The sequence below is a fragment of the Calypte anna genome, chromosome 5A, assembly GCF_003957555.1.
Source record: "Calypte anna isolate BGI_N300 chromosome 5A, bCalAnn1_v1.p, whole genome shotgun sequence".
Classification (NCBI taxonomy): Eukaryota; Metazoa; Chordata; class Aves; order Apodiformes; family Trochilidae; genus Calypte; species Calypte anna.
In genome coordinates this window covers 28,808,593-28,827,061 of record NC_044251.1, presented here as the reverse complement: position 1 = coordinate 28,827,061, position 18,469 = coordinate 28,808,593, and the positions used below count along the sequence as shown (strand labels likewise).

At 40.7% G+C, this 18,469-nt stretch overlaps 1 protein-coding gene, 1 long non-coding RNA gene and 1 other non-coding gene across 3 annotated transcripts; 2 read left to right on the top strand and 1 right to left on the bottom strand.

The window, feature by feature from the left end:
• Window positions 1–1,415: 1,415 nt before the first annotated feature.
• Window positions 1,416–8,368, bottom strand: GLRX5 (glutaredoxin 5). The gene is made up of 2 exons (XM_030452263.1): window positions 8,053–8,368; window positions 1,416–2,811 (listed from the first exon to the last, which is right to left on the bottom strand). Exons 1-2 carry the CDS (start codon window positions 8,351–8,353, stop codon window positions 2,633–2,635), a joined length of 480 nt encoding a protein of 159 aa, XP_030308123.1. The 5' UTR covers window positions 8,354–8,368; the 3' UTR covers window positions 1,416–2,632.
• Window positions 8,369–9,332: 964 nt separating this feature from the next.
• LOC115598485 lies at window positions 9,333–13,103 on the top strand. The gene is made up of 2 exons (XR_003987693.1): window positions 9,333–9,747; window positions 11,492–13,103. It is a non-coding gene; the product is annotated as an uncharacterized LOC115598485 (long non-coding RNA).
• LOC115598495 lies at window positions 10,886–11,159 on the top strand. Its single transcript, XR_003987701.1, has one exon.
• Window positions 13,104–18,469: the final 5,366 nt, after the last annotated feature.

Here is an 18,469-nt window from a genome sequence, read left to right as displayed (position 1 = left end):
TTTGCCTACAACTTGAGAGACCACAGAAGCTGATGAGCAGTGTGCAGAATTTGGCCTGTTTCCTAAAACAATCAACCTAAGAGGAATAGTTTCTAGGGAAAATACAGTCAGCTCCCAAAATAAGCCTCTTCTTGAGCATCGACATTTCACAATTTACATAGATGCTGGGTTTTTATTGCAGTTGGAATCATGTGAGCATTTATCTAGATCCAATATGTAAAACAACTGCTCTTGCACATAGAGCTTGGAAAGATAAGGCCTGTACAAGAACATGGGAAGAAGTCACATTTATGTTCTCACTCCTGTGGCTTCGTTGTACACACCTGATGCTAACAATGTTGCTCGTAATTGCTCAGTCACAAGACTGCAATCAGGAAAGTGATCAATATAAATACTACTATACACAAAATTTAAACCAAATTATTAAAAACTAAAAGTCTAAGGCAAATGAATCAAAGAAAGCAGAAAAACTAGTGATAGTTTGGCTAAAGCGGGATCTCGAGCTGGAGAAAAAATGCTGCTTAGAGAAGAAAACGTGACAGTGCTAAAGTTACCTACTAGCAGCACTGAAAAATACTCAGCTTTGACAGAACAGAGCTCTATAAAACAGCAGATTTGATTGTGGGTTGCTGGTTGTTTGGTTTTTGGGTTTTTAATAGATTTATTTAGTATCCAGACTAAGAGTTAACCATTGAAGTAGAAACAAAATCTAATTTTCTGCAAGTTACCTTTTTTATTGCATGCATCCATTTCAGTAGGTCTTCTGACACAAATAACCAAAGACTTGAAAATTACTTATTTTCTAAGCATCATTTTACATTCAGAATGGCAAAAAGTACTCATGAAAGATTATCCACAGGAAATTTTCTTTAATTTGAATTCAGAGAGAAGTAGCACTGAAATGGTGAGAACTAACCTTCACCTATACCTTAAGCTTTGCCTTTCATCGATGTGATGTGGGGTATGAAGAAACAAATCCCACACTTGGATCTTCATGCCCAAGAACTACAAGTGACCACCTCTCAATGTAACTCAGTGGTCATTCAGTTATTTCTACAGGTACTGGGCAGCTGTCATGAACACATGAAGACATAAAGCATGTACACATTGGATTTAATCCTGGTGGTACTGATTCCATTAAAACTATAAAGTAAGCTTACTGTAACCAGTTTGGCAAATTTTGTGAAAAAAGTGCAAGTATAGTTTCTCCATGGGACAGCTTGCTCAGGTTGACAGGAGATTTATAATAAACTTGCATCAAATCTTTCTTGTAGACAAGTTCCAGTCCTGACTTCCTCTTCACACTGACCACTCATATTTTTCCTTTCTCTAAAGCATATTTTTTTATCCTATGTAGTGGGAAATATATTAGCTTTCAAATAAAAAGAGCTATTTAAAATAAAGAGGAACTAATGTAGACAATCAACATAAAACACTGTTTATTTCCAATCATTTCCAATTCACATGCAAAATTATTTATATTAACAAAAGTAAACTGCATTTAGAAATATCTGGTTAGCTTTTAAGCTTAGCATTATGGTGGGTAGCTTTTAACTTCAACTTAGTGAATACAATTTGTTTTAGCTTATGGAAATGTAGTTAGATAGGTACTGAAGACTTCAGAGACTTTCCACAAAGAAATATTTTTCTATTCAGTAGCCCCTCTGCAACACTCATCTTATCTACAAGAAACATTTCATCTGTTAAGCCCATGTTCAAAGACCACATTCCTTGAAGACACAAGTCCAGAGAAAATATGTGGAAATACAATAACTTAGAAACCAGCAAATAATACAAGATTACAGTAGTAACTTAAGTTTTATCCTGTGCTATTTCAGGCTAGAATAATGAAGCTTTAAATAATTCCCACTTTTTAGCAGTGACAAAGAACTGAAATATGCAAAGTATTTAAGCAGGGGGAAAAGCTGCTTTGCAAGAGGTAGAAAACATTTTATAAAATCTTTAGGCACAATTCTTAGCAATCTTTTAAAAGCCATCCATGTTACAAAATAATGACCCTTATACATATACTTGTACAAGTCTGTTTATTTTTGCCCTTTGGAACAAAAGTATATTTCATTCACTTCCATATAATCTTTTTTCTTCTATATGGTTGAACACTACATTTCTCCTATATCATATGTGATTACACAAGTTTCACAGGCTCTCAGGAAGTCTTATGAAGTCTCACCAGTCTTAGGCAGCAAAGATGAAGCACTGAATACTTTCTCAAGAGAAGCAAGGGGATGCAAACATTGTTTGCATAACTTTGTGTATCAAAGAACAAAGAAATACACACTCAAAATCCATAAACGTGTTATAATGTATTATTTGTCCTTTTGGTTTATTTCCGCCTCAATCAAGAAGTGAATGCTTTTAGAAGGGAATTTGTAAAAAAAAATTCAACAAATGTATGCTTTACAGTACAGTGGTTATACTCAAATTTTCACAATACCTGGAAATCAAAATATCAAGATCATTACATTTACCATGAGCTAACACATTCACAGATAAAACAGTGTCAGTTCAAAAAGATGCCTTCTTTGAGCTAAAAGTACATAAGGCTTCACTGGTTATGAGCTCTTCTCAAAGACTTACTTTTTTTCCTGTCACAGTATCTCTTTTGCTCATTTTATTTTTTGTCTTGGTCTTTTTCTGCATCCAGAAGTGCTGAACGGATACCTAATTTCTTCAGCTCTTCTACAAGATCTCCATTCTGATGCATCTGGAGGAGTATATCACAACCACCAACGAATTCACCATTGAGGAATACTTGGGGGATTGTAGGCCAGTTAGAGTAGTTTTTTATTCCTGCATAGGAAAAAAAAAATTACATTTTTTTAATCCCCTGTATAAGTACAATGGGTTTTTAAAGAGAATAAATTCCTCCAGTCTGACAGAGCTTCTCATATTTTAATTTCTTCCCTATTGAGGCAAGAATGCATCTGAACAGCAAGAACCTTTTAGAAAAGATACATTAAAGTCTGGTTTTCATTCCAACTGAAAGATGTGAGTTGAAAGATATCTAGTTAGCTCCTATTCTGACTCAAGACAGGAGGTTTAAAAATGTAATGTCTCTTTTCCCTCCCAGAAAATGTCACTATGCTTTTTTATCAATTAAAGAAATTAGAAGCCTTGAAAAGTATTGAGCACTGTCTACATTCAGTTGTAATTTATATTTCCCAGAGAGACTTACAAATATTTACATTCTTACCAAATTCATACAGCTATACATACTACTGCAATTTCAGCTGCAAGATATACTCACCCCTCTAGAAGCCTAATGAATTTCAAATTGCTTTATCTTTCACTGCCAGACCTCACGGGAGGGGCACAAAGGCTGAAGTTTCTTAAAAGTACTCACCAAACAAAACAGACCTCAAGTCACAATCAGGGAGTACAGAAATAAAGTTTAAAACTACCCTTCATAGTACACAAATGCAGGACCATCCACAAATATTAACTCATCAGCTGGTATAAACTGAATCTCAACTTAAATTAAATATATATATACATATATATATATACACACATATAGTGAAGACATCACACACACAAATATTAGTTACTATAACTAATTTGCCACTTTTTAAATGTCCCTTCAAACAAAGTCACCATTTCTGTAGCAGAGAAAATTAGTTAAATTCTACATCTCCATGCTCTTATACCAAGCCCATCAGCACTTGCTTATATCCCAATATTTGAATTAAAAATTCTTAAAATTGTTCAGTATGCAATGCCTGATATTTTTCTACCAAAGACAAAATAAGCCCATATAGCAAACTGCTTTTTCAGGTCATCAGAGCCCATTCATCTTGGAAGTCAACCCTCTAAATCAGCTTCACATAGGCTGTCAAGCAAGTATTAGGACAGCATAGCAGAAAGCACAGGGGAATTTGCTTTTAAGCTCTTAAGACTGTAGAGGTAAATCCTAAAATATCTGAGAGAAATAATAACTATATGCTTACTTTATTGGATCTTAAACACTTTTTAAATAAATATGTAATAGAATTACAATTTTAATGTGTAAAAGATGATAACTCCCCTTAGTCAAATAGCAGTCTGTTTTCAAAAAATCTACCCAAAAAATCTAGTAAAAAAAATATTGTGACAAATTGTACCTTGCTAGGAGCTAGGAGAGTTTGACTTCCAAGATTTTGTGCATGGACAACCGGTGCTTCAAAAGTCAAATAACTTTAGGCATATGAAAGGCCAAAAGGAACCCATAATCATCTAATGTAATCTCCAGCATCACCCCATATAACTTCCTCCTTATTTCCTTAAAACATCAGTTGTTTAAATACACTTTGCATTAATTTTAAGTTTTGGCGCCAGCTTCTGTTTAGCAGTACTTTTGTTAAACACTCCTTGAACCTCTGAACACTCGAAAGTGCTCAGTGTCCTGAAAGTCTCTTACGTCATAATAGTTGCAATGAAAAACTGAGTCCAAATATTAAAGCTTGCTAAGGATAATTCAAAGAAGCCACTGCAGATACAAAACAAGGATTAATATTGTTAACTTACTGTAATGATAACATTGAGAACTAAGGACTGCATAATATACCTACTGCTAATAAGCATGCCAGGGTAATATTTATACCATTTATTCTTTCACAGAAATTTCTTCAGGAACCCAACTGCATGTACATACAAGTACTAATAGTATTTTCAAGGTTCCATCCAGCTTCAGATAAAAATATAAATATATTCAAGTTTAGTTGCTCTGTATGCTGCACTTCAGGTATTGGACAAGCTGCTTTAAATACCTTCATACCAGGGCTCAACCACATCATAAACTGAACACCTCCTCAACGGGCTAACCAACTCCTGGCTTTGTAAAGCAGTTACTGATACTATTTTCTGTAGTGTTAAAGCAAGTTAACTTGGTCTTTGCCTACTGCACTTCCCCACTCACTGCAGGTTAACACTTCCCACTATGCTTCAAAATCAACAGCTTCCACTTTGGAACACTGTTGGTAAAACCACACTCCACAGGTCAGATGTAATGTTTGACAGCTGAGCTAGCACACTAATTTGACTGTGAAAGCAGAATTAGTGTAAACTGCTACTAAAAGGGGTATCTAGAGCACTAAATTATGGGCCTCAATGAAAGAACCACCTCAAGCAGGCACTCTCATTCCCACCATACTTTACCCAGAAAAACCACATGACTTCATGGAGATCACCAGCACTAGTGCAAGCAGCATTGAGGGCAACCTAGCCCAAAGGTGGGAGAAAGGATCAAGACCATGCTCTTGGATGCTTGGCAGCATCCCATGTTTAGGTAATGTAAAACAATAATTAAAATAATCTGAGGGTGACCTATCACAACAGTCCAAATTGGTTTAAACCATCACTTTTCTAGTAATATCAAGCTTCTCTGACTAAGTTTCTCCTTAGTGATCTGAGCCAGCCTAATACTGTCCAACAGCTGAGAGGAGGATCTCTTACAGGGTCATCCTAAAGAAACCTGAATTCCCATGGAACCAGAGTCCAAGAGAGAGTGCCAAGATCTCCCAGACCAGATTTAGTAAAGAGATTTGTGTCAGGGAAACATCCTCAGCTCAAGTTCAGGAAAAAAAAAAAAAAAAAAATCACAGGAATTATCAGTAACTATTTAGCTTCACAGATCTGAGTGCTTTTGGGTAAAGAGGCAAATAGGGCACTTGTTTTGGTTTTGTAACTTGCCATATTGCAAGGGCAGTTGCCAACTTGCAGGACAAGTTAGAACAGTCAAAGAGTCAAAGAGTAACAATCTGAAAATGAGGTGTTTTTTTCTATAGATACAGGAAAGAAACCAACCAGTACTTCAAGCATGGCTGAACCACCATCTCTGCAGACAGCCAGCTCTTATTACAAATAGTATAACCGTACACATCAGCAAACATTTAAATTATCTTCAGCTAAACACAAAGTCGATGACCAGTTTACATCAAGTAATCTCCATGCAAATCAATCTATAGTTAAACAGATGTATTCAGTGCTTTCACAGCTAAAGGTTCAGGATTCCCTCACTAACCCCACATGCATGCAGTGAAGATTATGTTAACAGAGTGGGCTTAGGAAACTGTCACATGCTGCATATCCAACTTTTCAGCACCTGAGGCCAACTTCAGGAGGAGATTAATAGAGCCTTGAGGAGGCCACTGCTGATTCACACTTGGCAATTTACAGAGATACAGCTTCCAGCAGCCCTGCCCTCATCTACTCTGTCAGAGATTGCTATCACCGGAGCAATCACACAGTGGCTCTTTAGCCAGTGCAGCATGTAGCACAGTTGAAGCAATATGACAGCCCTCTGGCCTTGAGAGCAGCAGTGCCATTCCCCAGCACCTCACCCCAAGGCTCCATCCCTGGTGCTGGCTCTGGCTGTACAACAAGACAGCTCACCTCATGCACCCAGTGACCCAGACAGTTAATAAAGCTGCCTCTTCGTTCAGTCAGAAAAGTGCCAAAGTTGGGAACAGAACAACTTCTTCAACTGCCCAAGAACCAACAGAATATTGTGCAACCACACAGCCTGTCACTGCAGTTAGCATGGCTCAGCCAAGCCATCGGGATCAAATAACTAACTTCAATTGAAAGCTCAGGTAGCCTGGAGGGCAACGAGCCCTCAGACCATCCAGCACAAGCCAGAGTTCATGTAGAGGAGACATATGCTGTGGTCAGAAAGAAGATGCTCTGTTACACAGGAAGAAAATACTATATATCCACAGCATTCCAAAGGTATTATAACTGACAAACGCATTGGCTGATCAAGGGCTCAGAAGAGCCATCTCAACCAAAACTGACACACTGAAGGTTTGATTTCAAGGTTTTCTCCTTTTTAGTGTATGAGTTTGTTCTAGTAAAGCATAACTGTATTAAACTTAGATATGTAAATAAAGTTTAGAAAACTACCACAATTTGTTCACCTGTCAAAGGCAGTAAACCCAATATTCATTAACAAAAATGCAATCACATGCAGATTCATTGGATAGGAAAAATCATTTGGGAAATTATCCCCAAAACAGAGAAAGAGATCACCTGATACATGCCATCATGTCGATTGAAAGCACATTTTAGTGTCATACAATGCCATGCACCTGAAAGACTAACTACTATTTATTTTTATCTCTTTTTTTTCTTTGTTTGTTTTAAAATATCTCGGCCACATAAAACCTCAACATGGTTTTAGAATGAAGGAAGGAAAACCAGCATTATGAGAAAGGAATAAAAGCCTTCTCCAACTACCAAAAAGCCTTATACAGAATAACTCCTGCCACTCAAATGGTAACGGTGAAACCATTACTAATTATTTCTTCTAGGGATGGTTAGCATAATTGTACATGTTATCAAAAGACAAGTGGCAGGAAGGGTCAGAAAGGAACACAGTGGTATAAACTGAAGCCATTCATCAAGTTTCCCCATACTGCTCACAGAAAACAAAAATATCTGGCTAGACAATTAAAGTATTTAGAAGTCTCTTAATGGACTCTTTTATCTATTAACTCGGCAAGGCAGCACGGGACAAAACCGCCCAATCTCCAGGAATTATCCCCCCAGCATAACTGCATTCTGCAGATAACCGAGAAGCTCATGGACATTGTGAGGTTACAGAAAACCAAAGACACCTCGAGGGGTATCTCTGATGTCCTTCGAACCCCACAAGCCCCGGGACGTAGGCAGCAGGCAGCACACAAAGCTAAAAGGAAGCCAAGCCTATAAAAACCCCAAGCAAGTGGGCAAGGTCCATCTAAGGAGGGGGAACGGGGAGACGCGAGGAGCCCGGGCGGTGCTCCGAGAGCCCCGGGGCAGGCAGAGCCGTGCAGGCAGCCCCGACTGCCGGAGGGGTCACAAAGGCCGGAGCCTCCCGAAGGCCCTCCCGGTGGGGACACCGGCACTACGGCTTTGTCCCCTGACGGCCACGTTTCAGACGGAGCCGGGATGGGCCCAAGCTCCGTGCAAGCCCCGGCAGCGGGGGGAGGCGGCGCCCAGAGGTGACCCCCGGCAGCTACCACGCTCCGCCTCGGCCCCAGACCCAGCTCGGCCCGGCCCCCGCCCGCCGCTGACCTTGGCGGAGGTCGGGGTCCTGCAGGACGTCATGAGCCCGGTAGTCCTCCACGCCGTGCAGGCGCAGGATCTGCACGACAGCGTTGCTGAAGCCGCAGAGGGGCTGCGCCGGGCTGCCCTTCATGAACACCACCACCGGATGCTCCCGCACCAGCCGCTCCACCGCCTCTCGCGACCCCGAGCCGCCGCCGCTCCCCTCGGCCCCGCCGCCCTCCCCGGCCGCCTGGCTCAGCGCCCGCCCGCCACGGCACCGCGCGGCGGCAGCGCCCAACCCGCAGGCTGCGCGCAGCACCCAGCTCATGCTGCTCCCACCGCCCAACCCTGCCCACTGCCGGGCCCCGCCGCGCTCCGCCGGCCCTGAGCCTGCGCCGGGCACCGATTGGCAGAGAAGGTTACGGGAGAGCCTCTCCTCTGCATAGGGCTGGGGACCCGCCAATCATCCCAGACAGCCAGTGGCATGGAGAGACAGAGAGCCTAATCCCACCCAGCATTCCGAGTGCTACTTCGCGTTTTTATTTGTGGAGGGAACTACGACGCTGCAGCCCCATTGGGAGGCGCGCCTGTCAATCTACTCGATCCGTTTAATCCCCGCCCATTCAGCGAACGCGATTGGTCGGGCTGCTCCGGTGCCGTGTTTTGCTCGCGAAGCCCCGGGGGGGCGGTGTGATTACCCGGTACCTCCTTCCGCTTCCGGGTAGCGGCCGCGCTCATGCTGGTGCGGTCCGGCGCGGCGCGGCTCGGCCGCCGTGTACCTGACCGGCGGCGAGGGCATGGACGCCCGGCCCTACCCCGTCCTGTGGCCCCACCGGCGGCTCCGCAGGGCGGCTGGGGCGCAGGCTGAGCGGTGCGGCGGACGCCGTGTTCGCCCATTGTCCCTAGCGCCTGGCTAAGCGAGGCAGGGTTAAGCGAAGCCATGAAGGTCGTGCGGGGGGGTTGGGTTTTCTCCCTCCGCCTCTCTGGCGGTGCGGGCTGTGGCGGAGCTCTTGGGGTTGTGGGCCGCGCCGGGAGTGAAAACGGCGTTACCGGCTGAGTGAAAGGCGGGGCTGCGGAGGGCAGGCTGCTCGGGGGGATCCGCTGCCTGTGCTGGAGGAAGTGCTTGGGCGGTGGAACGTGTACAGAGGTGTGTGTGGGTTGAGGCGGGGCAAGCGCGTCCCCAAACGAGCATCGCCGGGGAATCGGTACCGTTTTACCGTGGGCAGGCGGAAGAGGCGTCATGTGCGCAGCTGACATCGTGCTGGAGGGGGCTGCCTCCCTGGTAGGTCTGACTGTGTCCAGTGGCCGGTTTGGCTGCATGCGCTTACTTGGTTTTGGTTGGCTTTTAGTGGGGTGAAGCTTGCAGTTTGCAGCACTGAGGAAGGAGCAGTTCTTTGTGTGCTTTTCCAGGGAGAGGATCTTTGAGTCACTGGTAGCCTTGCCCAGCTTGGTGTGGCACTGGAACAGCTGCAGGGGTGGCAGGAAGATAGATAGGAGCGAGATGGAGCCGGCTGGTTGCGTGTGTGAAAGGGTTCGTTCGTTTGGGCCTGGACAATGCACAGGACTGCCCAGCATCAGCCCGAGAAGCATTGAATTTGGAACATGACCTCGAAACAGCCTTCTGTGCAACCAGTTTCGTTTGAGCTATTGGGTGCATGCCGTATGCTTTCCAAGAACTTGGAGCAGAACATGGAATTCACCCTCAGCAGCCAGGTCCATCCTGTAAGTAGAAGAAAATGTTGAAAATCTCTCTTGTGTAGTAAGACACAAACTCTCACAAATAATGAATCAAAGCGTATTTCTGAGTTCTAATGTACATTGCAGTTCTGGCATCTAGACTTTCATTGTATTCATGCCCATTTGCACTACTTGCATTTGTAGGGAAAATAATTTTTTTCACTCCATCTCTGCTCATGTAAGAGCTTTACAAACAAGATCAGCTTCAGCATTTGGAAGGCTGTTTGTTTTCTTGATTTTTGTGAAATCCAGCTGATACTTGAGTCTTAACTTCAGTTACTTGTCATTTTATTCAAGTACTTGTAATTTTCTTTGAAACTACCTTCAGACATCACTTCTGTTGCCTTATGTTTAAATTTAATTAGAACACATTTCAAAGAGAATTGTGACAAACTTGCAGTGTGTCATCCCATGTGAATAGCTTATCAATAAGTAAAGTGTTGCTGCAGTATTTGGAAGTATTATGTATTTATGAAGAAATATTTTCTGTTATGAATCCAAAGGGAAAGTTCACCTGTTGTTGATGAACTTGGTGCATTTTGTGTGTCATTATATTTTAGTTTCAACTGAACATCTGGAGCTAGGCATGCTGACCAAGACATAAAAAGTTACTGATTTCTGTGGTTTATATGTTGTGATCAACATGGTACAAGATTGTGCAATGTGAAAACAAAAAAATAGTATCCAGTTCATGCTAGATAAAATTAAGTAAATTCTGCGAAGTAAAAAAAAAATGGTTTTCTATTTGGTGAACTGGTACAGAGACAGAGGCTTAACAAGTGTTAAGTGTAATAGCTCAAATTGTCTACTTCACCTTTGTAATCAAACAGCAATACTTCTGCCACTTGAAGGTCCTGGAAAGTCAGAAGGGAATTAAATGAAAATTAAGTGAAAAGAGAACTTTCTGCTCTTAAAAGCAACCAAATGACATCTTCTAAAAAGATGTTGTTGGGCTATGAGCAGAACTTTGCAGTATTTGACATTCTGAATTTATTGTAGCTATTTGTACAAGCAGATATTTCATTAGAAATTATAAGTGAACTAGGACATCAAACCGAAGTGTAATAAACCCTTGTGAGGATATGCTCCTTCTGGAATAACATACCTGTGGTTGTAGTTTAATCCTCTGTAGTCGAAGAGATGCCCATGGTTATTGGTACTCTGGGCATACCAGGGCTGCAGAGAGAGCAGTGCTGGGAGGAAGCCGAGGCATTCCTGGGAGAGCTGCAGCAGCAACATGCGCAATATTCCTCCTACAGGTACCATGCTGTTGCCACGGAGGTAATGACTTATCCCATGTCATTATTGATCAATCAACAGTAAGAGCAATTTTGCAGTCTGATATTGTTCAGCAAATAAGAGTAACATCTGCTGAGCACTGAAAAACTGCTATACATTAGAAAGCTCAGAAATCTGTATATTGGGTTAAATAAAAGTAGCTGAATGTATGTATAGTTACTTACTGTAGCTTTGTGAGGTTGGCCTGTGAGATAACAAGTGTAACAGAGTGCTTTTTTAATGCAATATTTAGTATGCTGAAATGTTTGCATTGAGTGTTGCATTGATGTTTGCTATTTTTTTGCAATATACAGTGCTCTCTTAGTGGATAAACACTTTTCCCTACTGATAACATTCCGAACAATTAACCCAGTCACACTCTAGAAACTAAGATGTAGTTATTTGTTGCCAGTCTCATATCAGTCTAAGTGAAACTTTTTATATTTTCCAGATAATTAACAGATAATCATCTGTTCAGAAGAAATGTTAATGGGACTCCCATAGAACTCCTGACATTTTGCAGATGTTCCTGTTAGAAGACCTATAACTTCATTTTGAAAACAGTACTAAAAGCACTAATATTCAAACTGCAGGGCTTAAATGCCTGTCACAAATTAGGTTGCTTCCAGGCATCCTGCTGCTGAATGGAATTACTAGTTACGAATTCATGGGTTAAGGTTCTTAAACAGTGCACCAGAAGTCAGACATCTAAGAGTGATACAGGCAGCAAATTTTTTTGTGTTTTGTTTTGAAAAAGGAGAAGTGAGAAAGATCAGAAGAAAAGTCTCATTTCAGCTTATCAGAACAGGACACCTCTTCGTGGCCAAGTTAGATATCTGTGTCTTTCTGACTTGTAATAGTGCCTGGAAATGAAATCCCTTATTATGCCTTAACAAGTGAGCCCTAACTGCTTAGGCAATTTTATTGTAGTAGAGTTCTTCTTTGGGAGAAACAGGCTTCTTGCAACTGTTCTACCTGACCAGAGTCTGTTAGACCCTTCATGCTTCCTTGCAGATGGTAGTGATGCTTGAGTGTTTCAGTATTACAGAGGAAACATAATTTTATATACATTTAACTTATATGCAGTGCTGGAAAATGTTACCTCTAATGACAGCACCTCTTGATTCTTTTCACCCCTGAGTTATAAATGCCAAAATTGTTCATGGACCTGAAAAAGACCTAACAAACTCACAAAAGTGAAATTGATATACTAAATAAAAAGATACCATTATTCGATCAAATCTTGAGCTATAAAGAGCTAGAGACTGGGATTATAACTGTATGCATGTCCTGTTCTTTGCTTCCTGTGCATTCACATTTCACCAGTATTGTGGAAACAGGGTCCTGGGCTTTGCATTTCTGATTTAACAAATGGTGATTTACTTAAAATGCCAGAAATGTCTTCTGGTCACTCATAATTGTGGGAAAACCCCAGAACAATCTCTGCCTCTAAGATTCTTGTGCTTCAGTGAAGTTTTGCTGGCACAGGCTGGGTGTAGCTACAATGATGTGAGTGCTTTTGCTGGCTTTGTTCATTTTCAGAACATGCAGTTGCAATGAGACAAGAAAAGCTCTGAGTGTGTATTTCTTGTCCTTGAGGAGGCTCAGACAGCTCCGGCCTGGTGGCTGTTGATCCTGGAGTTTGGCACATCACTCAACTGGCAGGCTCTAGTAATTGAATGCTTGTTGTATCTGCAAGCAATTACATCTGTTCTTGTTCAGGTTTTTTTAATTCCTGTATCTCTTCTATATAAAGTCTACAAAAAACCAGTAAGGAATATTTCTGTGTCATTTTGAGAATGTATCATGTTTCAAAAACTTGCCTTAGTGTCAGTAACAGTGCTGTCCCTTTGATCTCCTCTGGCAAAAGACTTGATGGTACCAAGAATGTTTTGTCATATGTGAGTTTTTCACTTTCAGAAATATTTCATACAGGTGAAAATTCAAGAATTTTGCACACATCAGTGTGTTTGTAAGGTAGATGGAATAACTATGGAGATTCTAAATTGCACATTTTAAAAATATCTTAAAATGTCAATAAAGTTTTTATTTGTTTCATCATGCTCCCTTTAGTCTTTCTTTTTTTTCTAGGAATGCATGTACACGTTTTAATACATTTTTAAGTTCTCATAGCATTTCTTTGTAAAGGAACCATAGTCTAGCCAGTGCTGGGCCCCTAAATCACTTGGATTGCAGTTGCTTAATCTTTGCAGTCAAATTTGCAATAAAGTAATGCTGGGGAGCCTGGAAGTTTTTTGTTGAAACATTGATCTTCAGTTGCTAGTATTACCAATGTAATTTTCTGCTAGATATAGTATAAGTAAGCTGTCATTACTGTAAAAATATTGAGAGTAATTCTCGGCTACATACCGCATGCTTGTGGAAGTGCAGAAGTGATATTTTAAAGCAGGGATGAAGAAAAGCTTAAGTGAGTAACTAAAATTAGTTATTGCAATAAATACTTGTTGTAAAAACATGTTAAGAGTCCCACTATTATACAAAGTGTTAGGCAGAATAAAGTGACCCTCATCTGCTTACATCTTTTCATATGGATTAAAGCTTTCAACTTTTTATGCAAATAAGAATTATTTTTTTTACTTTACATTCCCATTGGAGTTGTGCAATGGTTTATGTTCTGCTAAAGAGAATTCTAATTTGTAGGAGGCAGATGTATGTTGTGATCAGAAGACAGCTGTGGTGTGGAATTTCAAGGATTAAAACTTTATGGAAAACTGATCTTTGACAGGAATGTCCATGGAAATCTGCCCATGTTTGGCTGCAGTATGAGCCATAGGGGCTTTTACACACACACACACACACACACACATATATATACACACACATACACACACACACATATAAATATATGAACTAAATTGAGCTAAAAACCTGTTGGGTTTCCCTCCCCACCCACTGCGATACTCCCCCTGGATTTGATGTTTTTCATAGGTTGGACTAGAGTCTCTTTCCAGTAGTATATTAAGGAGAGGGTTTACAAAGGTGTGGGAAGCTGGGACTCAGGCAGAGGGGAACTGTACATCTCATCTAAAGCAGACAGCTATGCTGATTTTTGGTTGTTCCTGGAGATGGATGGGGTAGTGTCTTCTTTCTGAGCTTATGCCAGTCATTTTCTCTCTTCAGATCAGGGAGGTTCTTAGACCTCAGATGTGTAACCTGGCAAGGGGAGGGGAGAAGGAATTGGACTGACTAGCAACTACATCTGATTGTGCAGACAGCAGAAATTGCTAGGGTGGTGTTGGATAAAATGAAGATTAGAAGAATGTTATGGGTAAAAAGAAAATCTGGCATTAAAAATATTTAGGGTGTAGGACTGAAAGGGGTAAAGCTGAGTGGTGTGTGCAAAACAGGCATTACCAAGAACAAAGAAATTAAACTTCAGGTTTGGGTGAGAATCTAGTGGTGGCAGGTCTCAGCCTTCTGAGCCACTGATCACCTTAGTGACTATCTTGTGGTGATGGTTTTACATGGTTTTCAGAGTAGTTTGTATCCAATGTGAAAATTATACACAAAGTTCTAACAAAAACTTTAAATGGGAGAAGAGGATTTTGTGTTGGTGTACTTGCATTTGTAATGTCTGTTCTTGAGCTTTTAGTCCATACTCTAATATCTCTTGGAGGAAAAAACACAAAACCACAAATTTTTAAAGGAGAGGGCAAAACCTTGAGTTTTAGATCTCTATATTTTGCTTATTAAAGCAAACAAAAACAGCCACTTGTAAATTCAGAAATGTCAATATAAAGATAAGAAAAGTTGGGGGGCTTTTCATGTTCTAAGTGTTTTTCACTCCTCTTTTGAGGCATGGAAACCTGTATCTCTTGAAAATCTGACTGTTTTAAGAACAGGTGAACTAACTGAGAGAGCAGTGCCAAATGCCCCACATAGATACTGTGATTGTCTTGATTCTGACCACACACAACACATACAGGTTTGTTTGGTGGTGGCTACTAACCATGTGCTTTTAGAGGGCAGGAACGGGCAGGTTCTCCACAAATGTATGCACCTTTCCTAAATTTGCATTAAAATTATTGCATGGAAGCTCTAATTTTAACGCTTACCTTTAGGTTAGCTTCTAACAATTCAGTGATCAAAGTTTCAATGCTGCAGTGCTCGAAGTTGTTCCTCTGCAGTTCATAGCAGCCTTCCTTCCTTCCTGATGTCCCTGGCAGCTGAGATTGCTCAGCAGCCTCCTTGCACAGAGCTAGAAACTCACAGGACAAAGAACTTGTACTGTAAAGTTGTGTGCCACTTAGTTGTAGCAGTTTTCTGGCTTGTACAAAGGCCTGTTTTATAATCAGCTTGCCTTCATTTAAAACCAAAAAAAGCATTTGCACTCTGAACAAAAGCCTGTGGAAAAGCCTGAGTTTTAGAACAACCATTTTTCTTGTGATGGTGGCGTGCAGATCACTGGATCATCCTTTGTCTCCCTTCCTTATCAGTATCCCTTTGCTCTTTGTCCAGAGATTTGTTCAGATCCAAGTTTTCAATTGTTGCTAGACAACACGGAGGTGTGAGGAGACAAAGGTAGAAACTGCTTTCTGTCACTGTACTTTGAGACACTTGGTCAGAGGAAGTTGTATGCTCTGCTGCAGTTTTGTGATAGATTATTGTGGACTTAAGGTCTATGTGCCATGGAAGGAGGGAGATAGAAGTAACAACTTCTCCTAGAACTACAGTCTTTTAAAAAGTGACATGGGAAAATTCTGTGTAGCATGTTTCCCATCCCTTGAAAGACTAGGTGCAAACAAATAGTTTCCCATAGCAGGCAAACCTAGAAGCAAGTAGATGCATAGCTCCAGACTGTGGAGTCTCAAGGAAATCAGAACAGCAAAACTCCATTTGAGGTGAGAAGGGAACCAGGGACAGCCACGAGTAGTCACTTGAGATTTATTTTAATAGTAAAAAGTTTCGGTGATTTTATATTTCGGCTCTTGTCTTTGTTATTTATCCAGAGGACTCCAGAGAATATTTTTTAAACCACCTTCTAGCATCTCCTTCTGTAACTTAAAAAAAATTTTGTGGAGAAGAGTGAAAAAAGGAAAAAAAACACCAACCAAACAAAAAACCCCACACAAACAAAAAAGCAAAACAACAAACAAACAAACAAAAACCTACAAAAGAAAGGATCTACAGAACACAGGAGACTTGGCTTCAAATCCTGATTTTCAGTGGGCCTTAGTTTCCTCTGGTGTGTCTCTGGCCAAGTGTCAACAGAGGCATTGCTGTTAATTACAGAAGTTATCACTGCATCCTAAACATACAACCTTCCATTTTGTTGCTGCTGCCTTCACACTTTCAAGGGAGAAGTCAAAGTAATTCTTCCCTCTTCCACTTTCTCGTGTGGCTGAATTGTTGCTGCTACAGAACACGTAGTCTTTTTCTTTAGGCACATTAAGAGTCCCTAGCAAACTGGGTCTCTCTGCAATTGGAGTTCTCCAGGTGTTACTGTAACACAGTTGATAAACCATTCTGGTCCCCAGAGAGTTCAGAGCATGAATCGCTAGTAACATAAAACCCAAGTCTTCTTCAGCTGCTGTGTTAGAAAGATCAAAATGTAGCTTTTCTGCAGGATTAATCATAAACTTAATTTTCATATATGTATTTAAAAATAGTAGTAGTAGTGGTAGTCATAGTATTTGGGTTTTTTTCTTGTTTAAATACAGTATGAAATACATTCAGAACAGAATAGCTCTAATTTCAAAATGTGGGAAACCATTTGGACTTCTCTTTATTCCAGTTTACCGTGGATATCAAATGTTTGCTCTTTAATTTGCTTTAATATTAATCAAAGTTTTGTAGGTTAATAACAATAAGATTTATAGGTAAGAAATGGTTTCTGGTTTTAATATACCACCTAGTCTTTCTCATTGTTTGTAGGCATACACAAGATTCTCAAGTGATGTGTGCTCCAAACTGCACAAGCCTCAGCAATACCACCTGTCTTATCTCACCTGGAGGGAGGCATGTGGCATGAGCAAGCTTCTCTATTTCTATTTACAAGTGGATAAACAATTATCTTCTGTCCCCCGCCCTCTCTGTTTTCTGCAAGATACTTTTACTATCTGCTTCAATTTGCAGCCTCCTTTTAATTCCATGTTAACTTATCTTACTCAATTAAATAGGCCACCAAGGACTGTAAAGACACTTGGGAAAAGAGAGCTATGCAGCTCTTTAAAAAATACTGTGAAGAAAGTAGCTGAAAGCAGGGGAGATATCTCAAAGGAACAAAGTAAATTCAATCTTTCATTCTAGTTACAGTTTCTAACTTATCTACATCTTACATTTCCTGCATAGCTGCTGCCCTTGGTGATGTCTTAATGATACAGACAAGCTACAGGAAAAAAAAACCTCAAGTCACCCTGAGGGATGGGAGGCACAGAGAGCAAACGGTGTGGCACTTCATAGCCTGATGGTGAAGATGCTTCTTGGGTTAAGGAGAGTTGCATCTTGGGGTTTTGTTTCAACCTCTAACTTGGTCTATGTTCAGTTGTTCTCTGCTTGACACTTTTGCTTGAAGAATATTTTTTAAAACAAAATAATTATATTGGTACTCAGATACACAGTCTTAATTTTCTTCCATGTAGAAGGAGTATTTTAAAAGCTTCCTTTTAATAAAGCCAATATAAAGAGTTTCACTACTGCAGATGCATCAGCAAAACTGCACCAGTGTAGTTAAGTGTACAACAACCTTTTTCTGTTGTTTTTGTGTCTACTAGCTGTGAAGTGATACTGTCTCCAAAGTTTGAGCTTTCTTCCCTTACTAACTTTTAACAGACCTAGTGCATTCTTTTGGACATTTAGTGTTTCTTCTTACATTTAGGGAGAGAGAAAAAAAAAAAAAAAAAAAAAAAAAAAAGCTTTCTGAGTGCTTTCAGACTGTTAGAGATGTGTAGGCACCAGAGTGAGAAAAAATCCAAGCCTGTGAGAACCTGCAAAGAGGGTGCAAGAAATAATTATGCTTGGAAGAGCAAGAGCTGCTTTGCTCTTGAAACAAAAATTGTTTGGTATGAATATGGAGGGCAAATGTTATTGTTTAATGTTTTGATAGAGTTGGACTCCAGCATCATCAGTGACAACTGTTCCTCTAGAGCGTATGTTCCAAACAACATGGTGTGATTCAATCAAGTGTTCACACAAAGAACCCTGATGTCTAGTGCATGTGATGCAAACAGTCTGTTTTGCTCATAAATACATGGAGCTGTACCTCAGCTGATATGTACTGGCTTAATTCTCTTTTATTTCAGTGGACTTACGTCAGTTGCTGTCTGCTAACCTTCTTCCTACATTGTTTTCACTGTTAGGCTTGCAGAAGCTGCAGAGATCTGATGCTTCTTTGGCAGTCTCTTACACCCAAAAGAAAACTTGAAATCAATTTCTCTGCTTATAATTTCATATGCTTACTGCGGTGATA

Excerpts from the sequence above, each read along its gene's own strand:
- GLRX5 (XM_030452263.1), bottom strand. The coding sequence starts at position 8,353 with ATGAGCTGGGTGCTGCGCGCAGCCTGCGGGTTGGGCGCTGCCGCCGCG. Across the intron at positions 2,812-8,052 it reads GGACCCCGACCTCCGCCAAG|GAATAAAAAACTACTCTAAC; the intron begins GTCAGCGGCGGG and ends TTTCCTATGCAG.